The sequence below is a fragment of the Lemur catta genome, chromosome 1 (assembly GCF_020740605.2).
Source record: "Lemur catta isolate mLemCat1 chromosome 1, mLemCat1.pri, whole genome shotgun sequence".
NCBI lineage: Eukaryota > Metazoa > Chordata > Mammalia > Primates > Lemuridae > Lemur > Lemur catta.
The window spans coordinates 209,257,866-209,278,088 of record NC_059128.1 but is presented as its reverse complement, the minus strand read 5'-3'; the positions used below and the strand labels follow the sequence as shown (position 1 = coordinate 209,278,088).

The following is a 20,223-nucleotide window of genomic DNA, read 5'->3' as shown; positions in this document are numbered from 1 at the left end:
ATTGGTGGAATGGGTGAATGAATAAATGAAAACAGGATTGAAGGAAGAGACAAGCTGACTGATGTGTGTCTATTTATTGGCACAGGGTCCTATAGGGCCAAGTCCACACCCTCCCCACCCTCTTCCCTGTAAAAATAAACTCTGTCCTTCCCTCTTTCTGCTCTATCTGCTTTTCTGTTTGGCCCAGGAAGAATTAGTCACCCCCTAAGACTTGTGCCTTAAGATACAGAAACCAGCACCCCCTATGCATTCACACTTCCCCTCTCAGCCCAGGGAAACAGGGGCAGCAGGGAAGCTTTCACAGGCCCTCAGGCTTCTACTAGGAGCTAAGCACAGGGCATCTGTCAGTGAGGGCCGGCAGTGGTACTGGAAACAGCAGCACAAGGACAAGGAGCCCAGGAGTGGGGGTAGCCCCTGAGGGTGGGGCTGGAAGGTAGCACTGAGTGAGCCCTGGGAGAAGCAGGGAGATACACCACTCAGGCCTGCAAGGTCAGAGTGGGACAGGCATAGCAACCCCATGAGTGAGCTTGGGGCCAGAGGAGGCAGACTCTGTCCTGGGGGAACTGGCACTCCAGCCCAGACGTCTTCCAGGCAGGGTGACATAGAAGGATGTCACAGTGAATGGTGGGGCTCTGCTGGAGACAGGGGCACCCCCAAAGCAGAGGCACAATGTGGTGGTCAAGGAGGGACTGGTACTCATGTCACTTGTGGTGTGGCAGGGCTGGACCCAGCACAACTTGCATTTGCTTTCTCCTAACCCAGGGGCAAACAGTTTTTCTGGGAGAACCGCCCCAGGCCTGGCAACAGCCAGCCATTCCTCCCCTGACCCAGGTCTACCACACCTCGCACAGCTGCCCTGGGTTCATAGGGGAGCCGACAGGGCAGCCGAAGTGCCGCAGGAAGTCACGGGAGTTGGAGAGAGTACCCAGCACGCGGAAGCGGGCAGGGCTGTGGGGGTCGGTCACCAGCCCCTCGTGAGAGCTCTCTGGTGTGCGGACTGAGCACCACACCTGCGGGCCAGGACAGACATGGGGCCATATGGTGTCTAGTGTGGAGCTGGGCCATAGACTCGGCTACCGCAGAGCCATCCTGGGGCACAAACCACCACTGCTCCGGTGCCTCAGTTCAGGGACACTGCAGAGGACTGAGCCTGCATCTTAGCTCCAATCCCTCTGTCAACAGCACCAAAGTGGGCGAACACACCCTCCCTCCCAAATTCCTTGAAGCGCTTCCAAAGCTGCCCTGGACATCAGGATGCCCAGCATGGACACAGCTGAGGAAAAGAGCAGAGCCCCCAGAGGCTGCCTGCTATTATGCAAAGCACCTAGAGGAGACCCTGCCTGAGTCCTTGCTCTGACACTTACTCTATCCCTGGGTGGCCCTGGACAAGCCACTTTGTGTCCTCGAGCTTTAGTGTCCTCCTCCATACCTCCCTCACAGGAAGGTGGTAAGGACCAATGCTTGCTCCACCCCTTTCCCTCAAGCAGGGCAGCCCTGCCCTTTGCGATCTCCCCCCTCAGGCCTCCCCGGGCTGCTGTCATGGGCCCCAGCCAAGAGGCCCTGGCACAGGCCTTTCCAGCCACCTTCCACACCCCCACTTTGGCCCCTTTCCCAGCCCCTTTCCTGCATGCCCCAGACTTCTAATGATGTAGGGGCAGACCCCAGGCCTCCCAGCAGGGCAATACCTGGGCAAATCCCACAAAGAAGAGCTGGTGGTTGGTGAGCCCCACGGCCGGCAGCTGCTGCTCTTCCCCGTGCTTTCTCAGCCACTCGTTGTAAGCCTGGGGAGGAGCAGTGGGCAGCAAGTCCACCAGGGCCTGCCCACTTCCACCCAGTGCCCTTTCACCCCAGGCCAGTGGGCCTCAGCCACTGGAGGGCCAACCAGGCCACTCACATTGTAGGCGGCCTTAAGACCCCCATTGTCGGCGATGTTCTCCCCCAGCGTCTGGCGGCCATTGAGCCTCTCCCCATTGACCTGGTACTGGTTGTACTGCTCCTCCATGCAGGCCGTGTGGTTCCGGAAGGCTGCTAGAGACTCATTCTGCCACCAGGGCCGCAGGTTCCCTTCCTTGTCATACTCTCGCCCTGAGGAGAACTCACCTTTGCACCCCTCCAAGACCAGAGCTCATCCCTTGAGGGCAGGAGCATTCCCACCATCCCTGGTCCACAGACTCCAGCACCCCTGGGACCTGCCCCCAATACCCCAAGGCCTTGCAGGAGCCACTGGGAATTCTAAGCTGGAAGGGACAACTCCACAGGCCCTACCTTGGTCATCAAAGGCATGTGTCAACTCGTGGCCCATTACCACGCCAATGCCACCAAAGTTCAGGGCCCTGGTAGGTGAGGAATGCTGAGTGAGGACATGGCAGGGGTACTTCTGAATCCCTCCAGCACTGCACCCAGCTCACCCACAGGCACAGACCCCGGCACCCAGCCCCTCCTGCCTCAGACACACTTTGGGTGGTTGCGGGCATAGAAGGGGGCCTGCAGGATGCCAGCAGGGAAGACGATTTCATTCTTAGTGGGAAGGTAGTAGGCATTCACTGTCTGGGGTGTCATACTCCACCTGGGGAGGAAGGGGGAGAGGCTGAGGCTTCTGGCTCTCCTGATGTCCCTCCCAGGCCCGCAGCCCTGCCCTGGCTTCTACAAGGGCCTTGTACCTCAGGTCTGGAGTCAGTCTTGCCACCCCTTTCCCACATCCCAGGAAACCTTCCCCCACCTCTCCTGCTGCCTGTCCAAACTGTCTGTGGCCCCCATGCTCACTGGTCTCGGCTGGGAGCCTTGCGGAGCTGGTCGGCCATCACCTTAGCAGAGAAGTTGTACAAATTCAACATGTTTTGGAAGAAAGAATCTTCATAGACTTCATACTACAGGAATGATGGGAAGTAGAAAGCAAACAAGAGAATACATTGGAGAAGATAATAGTCCCAGCTTAGCTACTAATCAGTACCTCTCCAAGCTTCAGTTTCCTCACATGTAAAATGGGAGTAAAATATTTAGTAAATAATCATTGCCAATATTTAAAGAGCACTTATGTTGTAGGTGCTGTGTTTTTTTACAACCCTCACAGGGTTGTTGTGAGGATAAAAGAATAAAAGAAGGTAGAATGTATGTACATACATCCGTACTGCCTTCTTTTATTCTTGCAATGACCTTATCAGGGAGGTACTAGTAGGATCCCCATTTTACAGATAAAGAAACTGAGGCCTGGAGAGGTCTTGCCTCTACCCCTAAGGTTACACAGTTAGGGGTAGAAACAGGATTTGACACAGGCTTGACTCCAAATCCCTTTTTGTTAACACTATCTTTCACTTCTGTCTGGCCTGTAGCCTGGCACAGAGCCAACACTTAAGCAATGTTGGTTGCTTCCATCTGTCTCTGAAAGGAACCAAAAAGCAAGCATCTCCTTCCCTCCCAGTGCTTGAGCCCCAATTACTGAGGCCGGGGAACAGTGCCCCCAACGGAGGTAAAATTCAGTACTGGTTAGCACAGGTACTCACCCCATCATAAACATCATCTAGCTCTTTGGGCTCCAGTATGAAGTCCGGGAAACCAATCATATCGTAGATGGCGTCTGCCTGTAGAGACCAGGTTAAGGTTTTCCCTCCCCAGGTTCCCAGCAGCAAAACTGTATGCTCCATCCCCACCTCAAGATGGCACCCCAACCCCAGCTACGGCTCACTTTCTCCTTGGCTGCCTGGCGGGTCTTCTCATCCATCCAAACCAGCTGTCCCAGAGCCTCCTCAAAGGCAGTCCGGATTTCACTGATCATCCCCTCTGCCTGGGACGGAAAGGGCACAAGTCAGCCTCTACCTGCACTTAATGCCTTCTTGTTCCCCCATCCACCCCAGTGCCCCATTCCTGTCCCTCCAGGGGAAACGTGGGAATGCCTGGACTCATGAAATAAGACTGGGCATCTGGGGAGGATGAGAAGGAAACACCATTTGTGAAGGTACTGAGATTGTGGATGGCTTTTTTCTAATTAATTAAAAATTTTAATTGACAATAAGATAATTAAATTAATATTAAAATTTAATATAGTGCATTGATTTGGTTTGGTTTGGTTTTTGAGACAGGGTCTCACTTTGTCACCCCGGCTGGAGTGCAGCAGTGTCATCATAGCTCACTGCAACCCCAGACTGCTGGGCTCAAGCAATCCTCCTGCCTCAGCCTCCCAAGTAGTGGGGACTACAGGCGTGCACTATCACGCCCAGCCGCACTGGTTTTTATCTATGAAAGGAGGGTATTAGTAGAAAATTTGGAAAATTAACTGAGTTTAAGAAAAAAATTGGACCACTTATAATCCAATCATTCAGAGATCACCTAACATTTTGATTTTCCCACCCAGATATGCACATAAAATACAGAATTATGTTGTATAACATATATTTTTTGAAACCCACTTTTTTCTTTTTTTTGTTTCAGAAACAAGCTCCTGAAAGAAACCCACCTTTTTTCACTTACAGTTTCACTTAAAGTTAAAAGGCTGCCTCATAATCCATCCTAACCACAATTTATTTTTCCTTTAACCTATGGTTATACATTTAAGCTGTTTTCATTTCCCCCTATTATCAACAACACTGCCATAAACATCTTCATAGATAATACTTTCAACATAGCCATTATCATTTCCTAAAATATAAATAGTATTTCTTCTAGGCATATAGCTAACATAAGCTCCTTACAGAAAAACTGGAAAACACAGAAAACTTTAAAGGATCAAAAAAGGGGCTTCATAATCCCAAAGCCCATAGCAACCACTCTTCATTTGTTTATGAATTTCCTTCTAGTCGTTTTTCTATATGTTCACACATATATGAATAGTAAATTTTATTTATTTATTTATTTTTTGAGACAGGGTCTCACTCTGTTGCCTAGGCTAGAGTGCAGTGGCGTCTTCATAGCTCACTGAAACCTCAAACTCCTGGGGCTTAAGAGATTCTCCCACTTCAGCCTCTTGAGTAGCTGAGACTACAGGCATGCATCACCATGCCCAGATTATTTTTCTGTTTTTTGCAGAGATGGGGTTTTGCTCTTGCTCAGGCTGGTCTGCAGCTCCTAACCTCAAACAATCCTCCCATGTCGGCCTCCAAAGTGCTAGGATTACAGGCATGAGGCGCTGTGCCTGGCTAAGTAGTGAATTTTAAATAAAACAAGGGGTATTGGTGGAAGAACCTTGAGGACTCACAATTTCCTTGCTTTGCCGGTCAAACGTAGCCTTCACAAAGAGGGAGCCCAAAGCAAAGCCAAGCGCGTCATCCGTGTTGGAGATGCAGGTCTGCCACCTCGGCACGCAGGACTATTAAAGGACAAAGGGTCAGGCCCCCAGAGATGGCGCTGTCCTCCAGTCTGAGGGCCTTTCTCTGTCTCTGGGGCTAGCCCTTCTCAGCTCAGGACAACAGAGTCCTGGGTTTGGGGTGCCATCTCTCCCTCAGGGAAAATGACTGCCAATATCTCAAAGTGTGCCAAATCCAGCATTGAAACCTCAGTAGAACACATGTGCTGCCCACTCTATTCTTAGCACTCTCTTCTTACATTTCTAAAAGGCCCTTTGGAGTCCAGAAGTTTCTTTGCTCAGATCTACATCTCAATGTTATATCCAGTCAGTCCCCTATGCCAGAAACCTGGGAGTCACTCAGCTTCCTCCATCTCACTAGCCCCACACTCAGTCTATCACTAGTGTCTACTAACTCTACTTCTTTTCTTTCTTTCTATTTTTTTTTCTTTGAGACAAGGTCTTGCGGTCTTGCTCTGTTGCCCAGACTGGAGTGCAGTAGCTCAGTCACAGCTCATTGCAGCCTCCAGCTCCTGGGCTCAAGTGATCCTTCTGCCTCAGCCTCCCAAGTAGGTAGGACTACAGACACGTGCCACCACACCCAGGTAATAATTTTTAAAAAATTTTTGTAGAGACAAAGCCTCACAATGTTTCTCAGGCTGCCCTCAAACTCTCAGCCTCAAGTGATCCTCCTGGCGCAGCCTCCCAAAGTGCTAGGATTACAGGCGTGAGCCACTGCACCTGGCCCTAATGTATTTGTTTACATGTTCACTCCCCCCATTTAATGGGGCATCGTGAAACTAAGAACAACATTTATTCAACTTCTCCATCCTCATCATCAAAGCTGAATGAGTACCTGAACATACCATGCACTGGTAAGTGCTTTCCTTATATTAACTCAGTTAATCTTCCTAATGACCCTATAAGTTATTCCTGTTTTATAGACCAGGGAATGGAGAGTCAAAGATGCTGGGTGACACTCCCAAGGGAGTTGGGATTAGAACCCAAGGTGGCTGATTCCAAGTTTTGTGCTCCATATTATGCACCTGTGCACCACGAGGCGAATGGTGCCTGACACACGGAAGGTGTGCAGCATCAGACTGGATCAGAAAGTGGAGGCAGAGTCAGAGAGCCTACCTTCTTGGTACCATAGAGGGTCTCCAGCAGCTTCTCTTGTGCAGCCTCGAAGCGTCGGTCCAGGCTGGAGGTTGTCTTCTGCACCAGGTTCCAGATCAGATAATTGTTCAGGACACTGGCATCCAGACCAAAAAATAAGGAAAGGACAGGTGGGGTACCATTTCCTCCCTAAATAGCCCCTGGGAATATGCAGGCAAGAGGAGTCCTGAGAATTATATGTGGAAGCTGTCCCAGAGTCCCTCTTTCACCCTGGGACCACACACCTGGCTAAAGAAGTAAGGTTGGAGCAAGGTATGGGAATAGAGATCACAAATGGGCACTATGAGACCCTAGCCTAGAAGAAAAAGCCTGCAGACATTCTGATTTAATATTTGGAAGGTCCTCTACCTTACCAAATGTCGTTCTATCTGGCTACACCAGTCCACTATGCCCATTCCCTGCCAGAGACCTCCACAGAGCCCTGAGTCCCACCACCCACACCTTGGACTCCCCCCCACCTTGGTTCCGTGCGGTTGATGAGCTCTGACACCTGCTGCAAATAATCCGTCCCATACACCACCACAGGCTCAGAGTCACCCAACTCCAACGGTGACAGCAAGAAAGACAGGAACTCAAGCCAGTCCATGGAGGGTGCCAGAGCCTGAGAGCAAAAACATCTCAGGCCTCCCGGCCTGCCCACCTGCCTTCCAGCAGACCCCTCCCCCACTGATGTGCTGTAGCCTGGAAGCCCTTCCCATTGCCATAGCAACAGCTGCAACAGCTGCTGGCTGCTTGGTGATTCCTTCCTGCAATAAACCCTTTTCCGAGTACCCCTCAATCTGGGAGCCCAGCCACTTATTATACAAGGAAAACCACCACGTGTGATACTCAGCTAGGGTAAAGATATCCGTATATTTTCATAACAGTTGATAAAATACCATGCCCCCGACACCTTGCCCCCACATACCTGGTCTCTCCTCCAGAACCACCCCTATCCCCAACTTTTCCATAATCCAACACCTAAAGCATTAATGCCTGGCACAGTAGGGGCCCTCCAGGAGAAGCTTCCATTTCTATTCTCGCTGTTTTGTGGACATCTCATACAAGTTGTGATAAATTTTTAAAACAATTCCTCTATGCATTCCCAGACAACAAGAAAGGGGCCAAAGGATGGCCCAGTGAGAGGTGGCCTAAAATGGACACCATTTTTCTTTCTAGGATAGCAAAAGTGCAGATGGGAGACTCAGAAAAGCAAGGAAATGAGGAAAGGATTGGCTGCCTCAGGAAGATGACATAAAGGGAAGCTGGGTGGTCCATGCCGGAGTTGGCCCCTCAAGTCCCCTATCTGCCCCACCTGCAGCTCTGAGATGCTCATCTTGTGATAGATCTTCTCCTCGTCGCGCCGCTTGTCCTGGGGCACTGTGATGTTGGCCAGCTGTGTCTCCAGCTCCAGCACCTGCTGCATCTGCGCCCGCGTGGAAGTTGGCCGTCCGCCCAGCAGCAACCCCAGCTCCTCCATGTAGTCCAGGTAGGCACTGAGCACCTGTCAAGGCCCCAAGTAGTCCTCAGAGCCCAGCAACATGTCCTGCCTAAGGCCGAGAGGATCTGTCTGGCCACCTCCACTGCTCACTCTCTCATCTGCTTGTCTTCCTTCCAGAAGCCTTCCTGGATGTCCCAGCTGCATTTCTGACACAGTGCTGGTCACCATCTGCTCCGTGTTGTTTATTTATTCGTGTACCTGTTTATCACCTATTTCCCAGAGAAGGAGGTACACCAGCAGAGCGCTGTTCCAAGTTTCAGCAGCTCATTCACCACTGTATCCCCAGGGCCGAGAATGGGGCCTAGTGCAGAACAGATGCTCTGTGAAGACCTGTCCAGTGGATGGACCTGCTTCCCATACTGCTTTGCCTTCTCATCTCCTAAAGCCTGTCTAGCTGTCCCTGCCCGCCAGTGACCACGTGCCAGGCCTCAAACTTGCTGCTTTCTCCACTCCTCTCTTGTCTCCAAGGGAGCGAAAAGCATGGAAAGGAACTCTTTAGTGACCACATATGTATACATGTATCAGACTCTCTGTTGGAAGCTTTACATATAATGTATCTTCCACACCTCACAGCAACTCCATAAAGCAGATGAGAGTCCCATTTTACACACGAGGGAACAAGCCTGGAAAGGTGACAGGGCTTGACTCCCATCACAAGTTAGCAGATGGCAGAGTGAGAATGTGGCCCAGGCCTGATGACCCCAGGACTGTGGACAAACTCATGTAGCCTCACCCTGCTGGCACTCGGGCTCCATGAGGCAGGGGCTATGTTTGCTTTACTCACCACTGCAGTCTCAGCCTTGACCACACTGGCTGCCACATTATTAGGTCCTCAATAAATATTTGTTGAATAAAGGGATGAAAATCTTCAAAGAGCCCCTCAGCACTGCGCAGCAGCAACTCCCAGTGGTCCTCCTCCCAGAAACCACTCCCACTCCTAACCTGAAGCCTCACCCTGGGCTCCCCTAATCACCAAAGGCCATCTCCTCTTCAACTTTACTGAAAAGTGTTTAGGTTCTTTAATATCCATTCTCTGTACCCCAGCATTTCTCTGGTGCCAGAGGAAGTTTAAGTGCCAATCTCAGCCATCCCAGCTTCTAAGGGGGTTGGTTAGCATTCAACCAGTGATCTCACCTTACCCCTTTGTCTCCCTACCTCCTTCCCTTCAGCTTAAGACTTACTTTTGAGATTCTCCTGAACCCTGCTTTACTCCTAGTTTTTATCCTATCTCAACCCTTTTGCACTGCAGCTTCCCCTAGATCCCAGCACTGGAGGCTTCCTGGTCAAGGCAACCAGTGACATGCTGACAACCAAACCCAAGGCTTTCTCCCCACCCATTCCAAACTGTTGGACCATGTGGTTCTCTCCTGCATTGTCAAAATTATCTCTTCCTCCAACTCAGGTGATGTCAAATCACACATCTGTTCACACCTTTTTTTTTTTTTTTTTTTTTTTAAGAGACAGGATCTCACTCTGCTGCCCAGGCTGGAGTGCAGTGGCACAATCATAGCTTTCTGCAGTCTTAAACTCCTGGACTCAAGCGATCCTCCTGCCTCAGCCTTCCGAGTAGCTGGGACTACAGGCACACGCCACTACACCGAGCTAATTTTTCTTGTTTTTTTGTTTTCTGGGTTGTTTTTTTTTTTTTGAGACAGAGTCTCGCTCTGTTGCCCGGGCTAGAGTGCCATGGCGTGACCCTAGTTCACAGCAACCTCAACCTCCTGGGCTCAAGCGATCCTTCTGCCTCAGCCTCCCAAGTAGCTGGGACTACAGCCTTGTGCCACCATGCCTGGCTAATTTTTTCTATATATATTTTTAGCTGTTCAGATCATTTCTTTCTATTTTTAGTAGAGACGGGGTCTTGCTCTTGCTCAGGCTGGTCTTGAGCTCCTGACCTTGAGCGATCCTCCCACCTCAGCCTCCCAGCGTGCTAGGATTACAGGCGTGAGCCACCACAACTGGCCTTTCTTGTTTTTTTTAAGAGATAGAGTCTCACTATATTGCCCAGGCTGGTCTCAAACTTCTGGCCCCAAGTGATCCTCTCACCTCAGCCTCCCAAAATGCTGGGACTACAGGTGTGAGCCACCATACCCAGCTGTTCGTACCACTTTTGAGTTTCTCTTTCCATTTCTTTTGGGATAAAAACCTAAATTTTCCCCATAATGCTCATGCATAATATGAGTCTACATACCTGTCTGGAAGACATTGGCCACTCTCCCCTCCTGCTTCCCTCTCCTGTTGAGTATGGTCAATAGGCCATTCTCTGTCCCACCTCAGAGCCTTTGCATAAGCTGTTCCTTTTGCAGAACACTCTTCCTTCACTGCAGTCTACTCTCATCCTAGGACCTGGTTCCCAGTTATACTCTTAGAACCCTATGCTTCTGCTTTCTAACAGTCCAGACAACTGCAGATAGGACAGCCACGTAACAAGCTGTTTTGTGTCTTCTCTCCCACTTAGAGAATAGTGGAAGTGCCTTGTTCACCATGTGCCTAGAGGAGATCTGGCAGAGGAATGCTCAGTAAATGTTTGCAAATGAGTGACAGCAGGACAAATGACTCTCCTGGTTGTCCTACTCCATAGCAATCTCCTTTGCTGATTCTTTCTCCTACTGTCTTTAAAATTCAAGAGTCTCCTTCCTTCCTTTCTCTATTCTCCTCCTTTCTCTCACCTCTCCTAAGCCTTTGCTTAGGTTTCTAAGGAGATGCCCCTCAGGCCTCTGGCTCCCTTCAGGCTTGTCCTCTCCCGGACTCCACATGACTTTCACAGTTGTCTGCTGGCCTCTCCATCTAGAAGGTACCCAGGTCCCTCAAACTCAGTCTAAAATGAGCACCTCCCACACCCGGAGTGTCTGCCACGTGCAGGAACATAAGCTTACAGCCCCACTCCACCCCAAACACCATATGCGGTAGATGCTGTGATCCCCTTTTACAGGTGAGAAAACAGCCTAAGAAAGATTAATCAACTTGCACCAAGCAGCAGAGCTAAGATTGGAATCCAGGTCTGACTCCAAGTCTCTCCTTTTCCTGTGACATCACACTGTCTACTCTTCTCCAGTGTACCCTAAGCTGGTTCTTCCTGCAGACACCCTGATTCCCTAAGGACCCCTCTATTCCACCATCGCTCAGGCTTACAGCCTCAACCATTTCCACCTCTTCCCTCTTCTACCATCTAACAACTCTCTTGCATCCTCCCCTCCTAACATTCCCTCTGCCATGCCTCCACTGGGGCCTTTACAACTGAGAGCCTAGAGTACTACAGAGATGGTTAACTCATCTCCAGGCTCTTTCTCGCATCTACATCTCACATCCGAGCCAACTGGCTTCCCAAAGCACTGTGCACTGGATCACTCCCTCCCTGCTCTGGAGTACACGACGGTTCTCTGAGAGCTGCAGAATAAGCTCTGTAGTGTGGTATTCAGTGTTCCCTCCATAGCTAGTCCCCGCCCACACTCCAGACTCCCATCTGCTTTGAGCTCCATATTTTGCCACACTGAACCCCTTCCCATGGTCCAAACACACCTAGATTTTCCCTCTTCAACACTTTTGTTTAAACTGATCTCTCCACCCAGCATGACCTCATCCACTCCTACCTATGCTACAGGGCCTGGCCCAAGTGCAATCTCTTCAGGAAGCATTCTCTGGCTACCCGAGTCTCTCCTGAATGCCAGGGACCCTCTTTTGAGCCTCGTTCTCATACATCTAGGTCCATAAACCCACAAACACCAAAAGCTTACCAGAACAATGGCTCTGAAACTTATATCTCAGAATTCCCCCACTGCATCTGGCACATAGTAGGTACCTATAAAATAAAATTTTCCTGGAAGAATAAGAGGGAGAAAGGAAGGAAGGAAAGGCAGTTGGCTCACTAGGTGACAGAATAGGCTCACTTTCCCTGCTCTGACCCTGGGCGAAGGGAAAAGTCAACAGGAATCAACCCAGTTCAGCAAGGGATAGGGACTGGGGTTCTGAGGATGCTTCTTACTTTCTCATTGGCGGTTCTGTTTAAGTAGTAATCTCGAGAGGGCAGAAAGAGCCCAGACTGGTCCACCTGCAATGGCAAAGAAAGGAGGTGAGTGCCCCCGCCAGGGACCCAGACTACTGTGTAGGGCTCGGGGGCCAGCCCAGCCTGCCTCCTCGCCCTTCCCCAGCCCAGCACCTGGATAACATTGCTGTTGGAACTCTTAGAATCAGCACTAATGTAGACAGTGAAGAATGGGGTGGCCCTGTAGGTCCCTGCTACTGCCTTCAGCACCTCCATGAAGTTGTCCCGGTCCCAGGGCCCCGTGATGTTCCAACCACCGATCTGAGTAGAGACCAAAAGTGAAAGCTATAGCACAGGGCCCCCAAAGCTTTCTTGGCCCACATCCTCTCCCAAGACTCCTCCAGCTTCCCTGCTTGAAGCCCACCCTGCAGTCCTACCTTGTCAATAAGGTCTCGCAGTGGCTGGGCACCCAGCTCCTCAATGCGCTCTACTTGTAGGCAGGATAGGTAGAAGCGCTGAGTCTTTTGCTCAGCTTCGCTGCTAGAGTTGAAAGTCGTATTTTCTGTGGGGTAGAACACAGGGGCCAGGTGGTAATTAGGTTAACTGCTGAGGGGGAGTCCCTGGACGTTGCTCAGTTCCTCTCCCTGACTTTATTTATTTATTTATTTTTTAGAGACAAGGTCTTGCTCTGTCGCCTAGGCTGGAGTGCAGTGGCATGATCACAGCTCACTGCAGCCCTGAATTCCTGAGCTCAGGCAATCTTCTTTCCTCAGCCTCCCAAGTAGGTAGGACTACAGGTGTGAACCACCGTGCCCAGCTAATTTTTTTTTAAATTATTTTTTATAGAGATGGGGTCTTGCTATATTGTCCAGGCTGCTCTCAAACTCCTGCCTCAAGTGATCTTCCCACCTCAGCCCCCCAAAATCCTGGGATTATAGGCATGAGCCACGGCACCCAGACTCTCCTTGCCTTATCAATGAGCAGATCTCCTAATGTAGACCCAGTAAGACTGCTTGAAACAGCAAATCATGACTCCTTTCCCCTGTCCACAGAGACCCTCAAAGAAATCTGAGCCCTGCAAGGCTTACTGGTGCCTACCACACCTCAACCATCCAAACAGTGCAGAGAGGCAGCCCTCCATTATACTCAGAGATCTGCTCCCCTCAAATCCATCTCTGCTTCTCAAGAGCCCCCTGTTCTCTGCATCTCCTCCCTCAGGAGTGTTCACAGAACACTTCCTCATTCGTGGACATTTATTGAGCACCTAATAAATGCCAGGCCCTGTGCTGAGCACAAGGCCTCCGTAACAGCCCCACTCACCAAGCAGGTGCTTGAGTATGGCCTGGTTCTGGTCCCAGAGGCTGTTGAAGGTGTTCCAGCGCGAACGCCCATCAGGAAGCGGGTTCCTCCGAATCCAGCCTCCACAGGAGAACTGGTAAAAGTCCTCACAGGGACTCACCCCTCGGTCTAGGGACTCCAGGATTTTTCCAGCCACTCGAATGCAGGCCTCTGTGAGGCAGGTGCTCTGGGATGGGTCTGTGGCAGGGGACATGGCCAGAGGATAGGAGACTGTCAGTCAGTCTGGGAGAGGCAAACTCTTTGGAAAGGCAATGATAGTAGGAAGGTTGGGAAGAGAAAGAAAAACCAGTTTTTCTGTGGGGAAGGCTGGCCCCAACCAGAGGAAATCTTAGAGGTCCTTCAGCCTCCAGAGCCTCCAGAGCTATGAGGGCTGGTGACAAGTGTGGGCCCACCTACCTCTGTGGTACTGGACCCCCAGGGCCATGAGGCAGCCCAGAAGCAGTGCAGCCAGCAGTAGAGAGACACCTGCCAAGACCAGCTCCAGCTGTGTGTGTGAGCCTAAGAGTTGTCTTGTCCTCTTCTGGAATCCCACCTGGGGAACACAGGGGGACAGAAAGCAATTGAGCTGCAGGGCAGGGATCCAAGATCACCAGAGGGCGAAGGCACAGGCAGTTTCCAGAGCCATGGAGCAAAGACGCTAATGGGGTTAACTTTGGGCCCAGGGGCAATGAGGCAGGCCGAGTTGAGCCCTGAGCCTGTTTTGTGCAACGTCATGGCTTAGAATCGCCTCACCATGGTCCTAGCGCAGAGGCCAGAGATGGAGCGGAGGTGGCGGGGGCAGGTAACCCTCCAGAACAGCCCAGAGCTCCTGGGTATGCTAGGCGTCATGCCAGGGCTGGGGCCTGGTGAGAAGGGGGAACCCCTTTGCCCACCTCCACGGCGTCCGGGGAGGCCCCGCCCGCTACGGGGGTCTCGGGTGCGTCTTCATCCCGAAGCGTGGCCCGTTTGTACTCCACCATCTGCCAGACAGTCGGGGGCGCCCACCGCGGTCAGGCAGACAGAGCTGCTTGCCCACCGCCCTACCCCAATGCTCTTGCCCCTCAGGCCCCCTCCCACCTCCCCGGCTGTCGGCGTGGGGTCCCTCTGACACCGCCCCTCACCCCGGCCCGGGTACGCAGCCCCACGTCCGCGAGCTGGATGCCGCCTGCCTACTCGCGGTCGACCCCTCCGCCTCGTACCCCTCCCCCGGGGTCCTCTCCCCGGGAGCCCCGGGGCCCTACTCACGCCGCCGCTGCTCAGCTCCTGCAGCGCGACGTTCATGGTGGAGTCGGGCCAGACGGTGCCTTAGGGCTCCCGGCCGCTAGCCCGCGCCCGGGCCGCTGCCCGCGTCGCCCTCGCGGCCCCGCCACCGCCCGCCATCACAGCCGCTGCGCAGCCCCTTGCTTGGCCGCCGTGGCCCCCGCCTGCCCGAGTCCCCCTCCCCCCGCGGCGCCGCCCGGGATGGGGGGAGCGGGGGGGAGAGGGAGGAGCCGAGCGGGGCTCTCCGCCAGCAACGCCTGGAGACCCCTCCACTGCTCCTGGCCAGCAACCCATCTCAGCACCCCCGTGCAAGCCACCCATAGTTTAGCTTCCTTTGGCCCAGGCCCAATTCCCCAAATGTCAGGCCCTCCGCATTCCCTTTAAACACTTTAGAGAAATATGCCCTCCTGAGGAACAGCTTCCCCCAGTAGTCTGCACAGTCCATATACAGAGCACACAGGCAGTTCACTCACATACGGGGTGTCCACAGGGTATCTACACAGAGAGCACATAGACCCCGAGTATACAGGCAGGCACGCAGCCCAACACACAGTCCACACACACGCAAGACGCTCACAGAATGTATACACATTGCATACTCATTCACAGTGTGTACATACGCGAGGCACCCAGAGCCAGCACACAAAGTGCAGTCATTCCTTACACACACAACACACACACAAAGTGCAGGGCAGCATCCCCTGCACACAACGCACAGTCCACACTGCGTGCACTCTTACATGTTGCTTCAAGGCCACATTTTTTACTCTCCAACATAATTGCTGTCATCAGATCATCTCATAAAGGGAGGGTTACAGATGGTGACAAACTGGCAGGGAAAAAAACAGCCATACACAGATATTTAAAGAAAAGACGTGCTAACACTTCTAACTTGGGGAAAGCAAACCATTTTATTTGGGAGATTTACAAGGCAAAAAAAAAAACCACCAAGCAATATTGAACTGAAAGGCAATAGTGTGGCATCCATGCATCTGCCATCTGTCTTCCATATTGTCATTCCTTAATCAGGCCCAGTGTTGTTGCAGTCTGCTGTGCTGAAAAGTGCCTAGTGTTTTTTACAGTGGTGGGGGCAGAGACTGTCTCATTTCCTCTTCCTACCCCCAACTCCTACCAAGCGAATATAAGAATTTGACCTGAGAAGGCTTGAAGTGGTGACAAATGCATAATCCGTTTCTTGACTCTCACTTCAGTTCTCAGACATCTTGCTGCAAAGTGGTTCCAACACAGAATGTTCTTGTGGCTGAGAAAGGGTGGATTATGAATGGATTAGGCTGAGAAGTGTTGGATTGCTTTCTTTGGCATTTTTTCACCCCAAAATTGCATATTCTTAAGCAGGAGACAGTACAGTGTCACATTTAAGATGGAAGATTCTGGATTCAGACTTAGTTTCCTCATTGTAAAATTGAAATAAGAACAGTATCTACTTCAAAGGTGGTTGTGAGAATTAAATGAAACAGTATTTGTAAATTGCTTAGGACAGTGCCTGACACATAATGGGCACTCAGTGTGTTATCTACTATTGTTATTATTATTATTTTACTTTAATTAATATCATTCCAACCGTATAAGTAGAAATGAGAATTGTAAGGGTGGAGGAAGCCTGTTCTATTTCCCAGATGGTAGAGTTGGCAGATGGGTTCTAGGTTAGTCAGGGATTCCCTGAGCAAGGAACTTTCAAATCCAGCCATACTGGAGTCTGCAGCAGCAAGGCCTTGGAAAATCTACTCGAGATAAGTCTCTGGAGTTGTTCATGTTCACCCTGATGACAATGTGGCATCATAGCAGTCACCACTTTCCCCTTTCCCCCCAAGAATGGCAGCGGGGTTGGTCCTGTCACATGGAAAATTTCCTTATGACATGGTCACATGGGTACAGTCACATCTTGTTTAATGACAGGGATACTTTCTGAGAAATCTGTCTTAAGGTGATTTTGTCATTGTGCAAACCTCACAGAGTGTAGTTACACAGCTAGATGGTATAAACTACTACACACCTAGGCTATCTAATATGGCCTATTGCTCCTAGGCTACAAAACCTACATAGCATGTTACTGTACAGAATACTGTAGGCAGTTGTAACACAATGGTAAGTATTTGTGTATCTAAACATAGAAAAGGTACAGTAAAAGTAAAGTATTATAATCTTATAGGACCATCATCATATATGTAGTCCATCATTGACTGAAAGGTTGCTATGCAGTGCAGGACTGTATAACCGAAGCTACTTCATAAGGACCTCCTGGCAATAGGATCATTAGAAATAGTCCCATGGCTGCTGCAACACTATACTGGAAATAACAAGCTTATGCAGCACTTTACTATGTGCCAGCCACTGTTCTAGCTGCTGTATGAACACTTAGGAAGCCATTCTACAGATGAGGAAACTGAAGCATAGGAAGGCTAACAGCCACACAGCTAGTAAATGGCAGAGGTGGGATTCAAATCCAGGGAGTCTGTAATCCGAGCACATTGGGAGGCCAAGGAGGGAGGATCGCTTGAGCTCAGGAGTTTGAGGCTATGATCATGCCACTGAACTCCAGACTGAGTGACAGAGAGAAGCCCTGTTTCTGAAAAAAAAAAAAAGTTTAAAAGTCTGCACACTCTTTGACCAAGAAAGTTTACTTCTGAGAAATTTTTCCAGGAAATAATCATTATCCACAGGATGTTTATCTCAATTAGCTTTTGCTGTGTAACAGACCATGTCAAACTTGGTGGATTAAAATAACATTTATTATTTCTCATATTCTGTGGGTTGATTGGGTGGTTCAGGATGGGTCAGCTCAGCAGGAGCTGGATGGTCTAGGCTTCAGCTGGGTTGCCTGAACCCTGTCTCTGTGTAGTCTCTCCTCTTCCAGTGGGCTAGGCCAGGCTTCTTCATATGGTGGTCTAGGGATTCTCAGCAAAAAGGGGGGCAAACCCCAATATATAAACATTTTTTCAAGTCTCTGCTTGCATCACATTTGCTAATGTCCACATTGGGCAAAGCAAGTCACATGGTCAAGCTCAGATTCAGGGATAGGAAAATAGATTCTACTTCTTGACTGGAGGAGGTATAAAATATGGTCACTTATTTTCTACAACATTTATTCATCACAGTACTATTTATAATGCCAAAAATATTGGGAAATTCAATGTTCAAGAGTAGAGGACTTGCTGAATAAATCAAACATCCATACAATGGATATTAAGCAATATTTACAAATGATAGAAAAGAGAGTTAATGCTATAGGGAAATGTTCTCCATATAGAGTTAAGTTGGGGAGGAAAAGGATTATAAAATCTCATTTTTGTGAAGCAAAAAAGTATAAAAGCACAGGTTCAAAAAGATTGGAAGGACACGCAACAAAATGTTAGTATGAATATATCTAATGATGACATTACTTTCAACTTTTTCTTTATGTTTTTCTGTACAATAATAGCTAACATGTCTGTAGTCCAATATTTACCTAAGCACTTTACATGTTAACTTATTTAATCCTTGCAATGACCTATTAAGATAGATTCTACCAATATCACTGTCCCTATTTTAGAGATGAGGAGCCTTAGGAAATCTTAATAACTTGCCCAAAGTCACACATCAGATAGAAAACAGAGCCTTGATTTGAATCTAAACTCCATGCTCTTAACTACTACACTATTGTCCTTTCACAGTCACTCTAGAGCTAAAGTGTGATGTTTGGTAAGTGGACTATATCATTGGTTTTAAACCTCTTAAAAATTATTAAAGACTTTTTCTTGCTAATATGTAGAATAAAAGATGAAATTCATTCTGCTGGGATCCCAATACCATCCTCAGAGATAACTATTATTAGGCTGGGCGTGATGGCACATGCCTGTAATCCCAGCTACTCAGGAGGCTGAGGCAGGAGGATAACTTGAGCCCAGGAGTATGAGTCCAGACTGGGCAACATAGTGAGACTCTGTCTGTAAAAGAAATTTTTTTAGAAAAGAGATAACTATTATTAGCAGTTTGGTATGTATCCTTCTAGATCTTTTATATGTATTTCCATACCTAAACACACTATACATATGTATATATATGTGTGTGTATAGGTGTATATATTTATGTATATGTGTACATTTCCCACACATATGAAATTGTGCTCTAAACTTGTTATTTGGTGACATTTTGGCAGGTCTTGGAGAGTCTGTTCACACAGATCTTCTTCATTCTTTTTTTGGTAATTTATCAGCATTTTTTTTTTTTTTTTTGACACAGAGTCTTGCTCTGTTGCCCGGCATCAGCCTAGCTCACAGCAACCTCAAACTCCTGGGCTAAAGCGATCCTCCCGCCTCGGCCTCTCAGAGTGCTAGGATTACAGGTGTGAGCCACTGCGCTAGGCCATTTATCAGCTTCTTTTAAAAATGAGTCCTAGAAACACTCTTATGGTTTGGGCTTCCTTCAAGTGGATGGGGTAGGAGCAAAGGGCCCCCAGAGAGAGTTTAAGGAAGCACAACCATGGTCATAAGAAATGATAGTAAAAAGAGTGCCCAAAATATTTTTAACAGCTTGTATTTGTTTCCCAAGGCTGCTGTAACAAACTGGGTAGCTTAAAACAACAGAAACTTATTCTCACAGTTCTGGAGGCCAGAAGTCCAAAAACAAGGTGTCAGCAGGGCCATGCGCCCTCAGAAGGCTCTGAGGAAGAATCTTTCCCTGCCTCTTCCAGCTTCCCTTGGCTTGCAGCAATCCCAACTGCCTCCCAGCAGTTCCTTGACTTGTAACTCCATCACACCCATCTCTGCCTCTTTCATGAGGCCTTCCTCCTTATGTATGTGTGTCTATCCTCTTTGTATAAAGATATCAGTGATTGCATTTAGGGCCTACCCTAATCCAGTATGACTTCATCGTCATTTAATTATGTCTGCAAAAACCCTATTTCCAAATAAAGGCACATTCTGAGGTTACAGGTGGACATGAATTGGGGTCGTGGGTCCCTATTCAACTTACTACTCAGGCCTACAGTTTTTATTTGAATAAAAGTGCCACTGACAAAAGGCATATTATTCTGTTTAGAATATATGAAGCAAGTATACTATTGAGAAATTCAATAGTGTCACACTGTCACACAACTCCATACAAACTTTGTTTCATTTTAGCTGTGAAAATGAATTTACCCTCTCATGGGCAGGATGCAGGACATCAGAATTTTAAGTAGAGAATCAGAATTTAAAGAAATCCCCCCACATTTTTACAACATAGCTGAAACTTATATATTGCGAAATCTCTGTAATTTTGCACTTGGATCTTTTGCTTTAACCATGATCCAACATGCACAGCAGAGACAGGAATAAGATTATTTAAGAAGGTGCTAACCAAATTAATTCTAGGTTAAATTGTTATTCCTCCAATCTCCCTCATTCTGGAAGGAGAAAAGAGAATTGTTTCAATTCTTCACCCAGTGCTCTGGTCTCATCCTTAACAAGAACACTCATTGGCCCCTTTTTTAGCACTTTAGGTGAGGGGCAGCTTATTACTTCCTGAGACAACCCACTTCGCCTCAGGACAATTTCATTTCAACTATAAATCTGCCCTTAGTAAGTAGGTTTGATCATCTCTATGCTTCAGTCTAGAAAATGGGGCTCAGAGAGGTATGCAAATTATACAAACATGTGGCAGAAAAGACTGGAAGGATGTATATATCAAAGGTTTTGTGTGATTTTTCTTATTTTCTTAAAATGTTACAAGTGC

The 20,223-nt window shown here is 49.0% G+C and overlaps 1 protein-coding gene across 2 annotated transcripts; it reads right to left on the bottom strand.

Moving 5' to 3' along the window:
• Positions 1 to 55: 55 nt before the first annotated feature.
• On the bottom strand, positions 56 to 14,673 carry ECE2 (endothelin converting enzyme 2). 2 transcript variants are annotated; one of them, XM_045539809.1, is made up of 19 exons: positions 14,497 to 14,532; positions 14,145 to 14,231; positions 13,669 to 13,804; positions 13,234 to 13,449; positions 12,351 to 12,475; positions 12,088 to 12,234; positions 11,914 to 11,979; positions 7,746 to 7,934; positions 6,910 to 7,052; positions 6,413 to 6,527; positions 5,189 to 5,299; positions 3,683 to 3,781; positions 3,501 to 3,578; positions 2,764 to 2,867; positions 2,456 to 2,566; positions 2,266 to 2,333; positions 1,895 to 2,085; positions 1,686 to 1,781; positions 56 to 1,010 (listed from the first exon to the last, which is right to left on the bottom strand). In XM_045539809.1, exons 1-19 carry the CDS (start codon positions 14,530 to 14,532, stop codon positions 834 to 836), a joined length of 2,295 nt encoding a protein of 764 aa, XP_045395765.1. In that variant the 3' UTR covers positions 56 to 833. The 2 variants fall into 2 exon arrangements, with proteins under 2 accessions (XP_045395765.1, XP_045395768.1); XM_045539812.1 differs by lacking the exon at positions 14,145 to 14,231 and having other exon boundaries at positions 14,497 to 14,673.
• Positions 14,674 to 20,223: the final 5,550 nt, after the last annotated feature.